The following is a 3,658-nucleotide window of genomic DNA, read 5'->3' as shown; positions in this document are numbered from 1 at the left end:
TGCCTTAGATAATTCCACAGCCATTGTGAGACTCGAGAGGTTGGTCACGCTTTGAGCTAACCCATTAGCCCATTGTCTCTTTGTGTGTCATACCTTGTCTGCAACTCCCACCACAACAAAATACAATCTCTCCTTGATCTTCTTCTTCTGCCTATGCATATATATATATATATATATATATATATATATATATATATATATATCGTTCTCACTGTGTCTTTCCTTCTTTTCCACACTCTTTCTTCTTCCGTATCTTCCACTTTACTCGTCTTTAGTTTGGTGTTGGTGGACCGTCTGTGTCCTGTCGCCTTTGTCTTTTCTTTTGAGTTGTTTCCACAGTCAGTCTCCCAGGTTCCGTTGATGCTTAGACCAGGAGTCCATTGTCTCTTTTTTCCTTTTCACAAGAAATTCCTTTTTGTTAGAGTGTGTCTCTTTCAATAAATTAATTGTTCAATGAGTCCAAAAGAGGGGATGTTTCATCATGGGGACACAGGGTTGGGGGAGTCTTTTGCAGACACAATTCAGCGTCAGGCTCTCACTGGGTTGCTCTACGACCTCCCTCTTTTCTCACGTGGTTCAACGTTAATTTGCCAAGGTATACAGTTCCCTCGACGTATACCTGCAATATAAAACGGAATGAGTTTCTTTTGTAAAATAAACATGTCTCTTCTATTTAACACATTTCCTACCAACCCATTTCCTTAACCTCTCTTCTTCGCATTGGCTCTCATACCTTATTCCCTAAAAAAAAATCGTGAGACATTCCCTCTTATCGGACACCTATGCCTCCTAGACAAAGCTACAAAACAATTTTGCTTAACCATTCCCTTTTTAAAGGTCATTCTCGCATTACAACAAAATACCCCCATCCCTAGCTCTGTGTCAGCTGGCTAGAACAGGAGATTTGTTTTCAATAACATATAATACATATTGTCCTTCATGGGAGACATGTTTTCCCCTATGGGTGCCACATGCAACCCTAAGGAGACAACAAAAAACAAATAAGGAAAGACGTCTTCTTCTTTTCTGGTCTTCTAAGCATGTCCGTAGCAGATGATAGAAACGTCCTTGGGAATCCCCGCCGTCTGTAGAAAGTCATAATATGGACAAAAGTCATTCGGGCACTGGCAAGGGGGCAGGTTTTCTTCCCAACTTCAACCCTTTCCTCCTTTTCTGCTATCAAAAATACTTTCTGGATCATTCTCCCCTATTTGTTGGTGCACATAAACAACTATTTTGCAACCACCCTGCAGAATACTTGGTTTAGGATTGGTTCTTTGCTCAGCTCAGCTGCACATGCTTCCTTGGTTAGCAGTAAATACTTGCTGGTTAGCTGCACATGCTTCCTCAGCTTAGCAGCCATTCTTCCTTTTCTCTTCTTGTCATTGGTTGGACCATGCTCTTTGCTTGTGCTTTGCGTTCATCCTATGGAGACAAACAGAGGCGTTTCGCTGCACACCGTCCCTGCCTAACTTAATCTAGTCTACTCCTGTTTTCCAAGACTATGGCACCAATTCTTACTGCATGCCTCAATTTTTTATCGTACCCAACAATGTTTGCCTCTTCTAATGATTGCATACCCCTATCACATCAATCTTTTTTTGACATTATGAACATGAAAATAATTACTCACCTTCAATTTTACTTCTGTTTTCTGTGGTTGTCTGAAATGGCCATGTTGTCATCTATGTTCTACTCTTTCTACACCTGATTGCACCTATCTTGGGGAAAACAGCTAAACACTTGAAGACATTGGGCCTCATTGCGAGTTTGGAGGTAAGTAACTGTCCCTACCGGCATGGAGCAAATACTGTGTCCGTTTAGTAAAGAGCCCGCTAATAGAGACCTATTACCAGTTTGCGGGCACAAGCTTTGCGCCATGCCGGTAACGACATTACCGGCATGCTGCTAAAGTCCAAAAAATTGACCTTAGCAGCATCATGGAAAGCGCTGACAGTGCTACCGGCATCAATGGATACGGCATTAGCGGTGACCGCTATTAGCGGTCAGCGTAAATAAGCGGAACGGGAAGTAGCATCATCGCACAGGAATAGGAAAAAGCACAACAGCCATCTTTAAAAACACAATCCATTGCCATCTCAGCACCCAGGACCTGGAGCATATTGCTGAGTACACAAACCAACCTCCAACAACTATATAATGCCCAAGGCAGTGAAAAAAGGCACCTCCCGGCAGCGCAAGGAGCGATTTAATGAGGATGAGCTCACCATGTTGGCTGAGACCCTGGCTGACAATGCCAATGTCGTATTTGCAAACAGACTCAAGAGGGAGCCAGTCCTCAAGAAGAAGGAAATTCGGGAACTAGTCGCCCAAAGGGTCAGCGCGGTAGGCAACACCCCCCGCACCACAAAGGACGTCCGTAAGAGATGGAATGAGCTGCTCCTGCGAGTCAGGAACATCCTGTCTGCAAACAGGAGCCAGGCCATGGCTACTGGTGGAGGAGAAAGCTCACCAATAAAGCTGAGCCGGTGGGAGGAGATATGTGCCATCATGATTGGCATAGAGGCCATCAAAGGCATGGGAGACATGAAGTGTGGCTCAACGTCATCGGCAGAGGGAGGTGAGTTGCCTAAGAAAACACTGTAATGCAAAGTCTGATGACAGTCCAGCAATTTGTCTGTCTAAAGAGGCAAGGCATGGCCCAATACATACACATTCCCAGCCTAGTTGTCGTCTGCAGCACAGACACATGCACATGCCTGCAGCATGGCAATGCCATACCTGACACACACCACGCAAATATGAAAATGGCATAAGTCACACTGCACGCAGGCCACAACAGAAATGCATGTCACATAGCATACGGCCGCCCCAAAATGAGTGACCCTGACGGATGCCTGCATGATCCACCCTTATAGCAAGCAACTTGAGCATCAAAACTCCACTGCCTATTCCCCTCTAATCTGTAGATGAGCAATAATACAAATGTTTGCATGATGCTTGTCAAACCATCACTCATGCCATCCCTCTCTTCGTCCCCCACAGGCTCAGATCCTGACAGCGAGGCCCAGGACTCACCGCCACAGGCGAATACACCCCGGAAGAGGCCCAGGGTTGAAGGCAACATGCCTTCCACTTCCAAAGCCCCACACAAGCCACGACAGGCATCAAAGACCAAACCAGTCCTGGATGCCACGGCACTGGTGCCACCAAGGCCCATCACCACAGTACCCACAACACCTGTGGCACCTGCAGAGGAGACAGTTGAAGGGCCACAATTTGCAGAGACCAGCTCTGTTGGGGATGCGGCAGCTACAGCACCCCTCACAGATGACGACGTGCAGGGACAGGTGTGTGTGCCTGTCGAGGATGACTCCTCCGACCTACCTGCTACACCAAGTCCGGCCCCATCCCCCCCAGCTCACACCTGTCGACTCATACCATGACACCACCCCGGAGCAGTCTGGGGGGGAGTCCATACAAGGGAGCATGAGTCCCATAGAGGACCCAAATGCAGTTGCCCATGTAACATATGCACCCTCCACCGCCACTGGTGTACCGGCGGGGGTGCAGCAGGCAGGACACGCTGCACAGCGGCAGGAGGAACTCACTGCCCTGGTGAGACAGTTCGTCACAGACAGTGCCCAAGCAAGGCAGGAAGGGCGTGACAACACCGCCTCCCTGAGGGAGATCATCA

General features: G+C 47.5%; 1 protein-coding gene across 1 annotated transcript; it reads left to right on the top strand.

The window, feature by feature from the left end:
* The first annotated feature begins 2,160 nt into the window (after positions 1 to 2,160).
* On the top strand, positions 2,161 to 3,407 carry LOC138452910 (myb-related transcription factor, partner of profilin-like). Its single transcript, XM_069605256.1, has 2 exons — positions 2,161 to 2,581; positions 3,007 to 3,407. Exons 1-2 carry the CDS (start codon positions 2,161 to 2,163, stop codon positions 3,405 to 3,407), a joined length of 822 nt encoding a protein of 273 aa, XP_069461357.1.
* The last annotated feature ends 251 nt before the right edge of the window (positions 3,408 to 3,658 follow it).

Source organism: Ambystoma mexicanum, chromosome 4p, assembly GCF_040938575.1.
Source record: "Ambystoma mexicanum isolate Mex_15411 chromosome 4p, UKY_AmexF1_1, whole genome shotgun sequence".
NCBI classification, from domain to species: domain Eukaryota; kingdom Metazoa; phylum Chordata; class Amphibia; order Caudata; family Ambystomatidae; genus Ambystoma; species Ambystoma mexicanum.
Note: the sequence above shows the minus strand (reverse complement) of the source record. Positions and strands in the feature narration are given on the sequence as shown.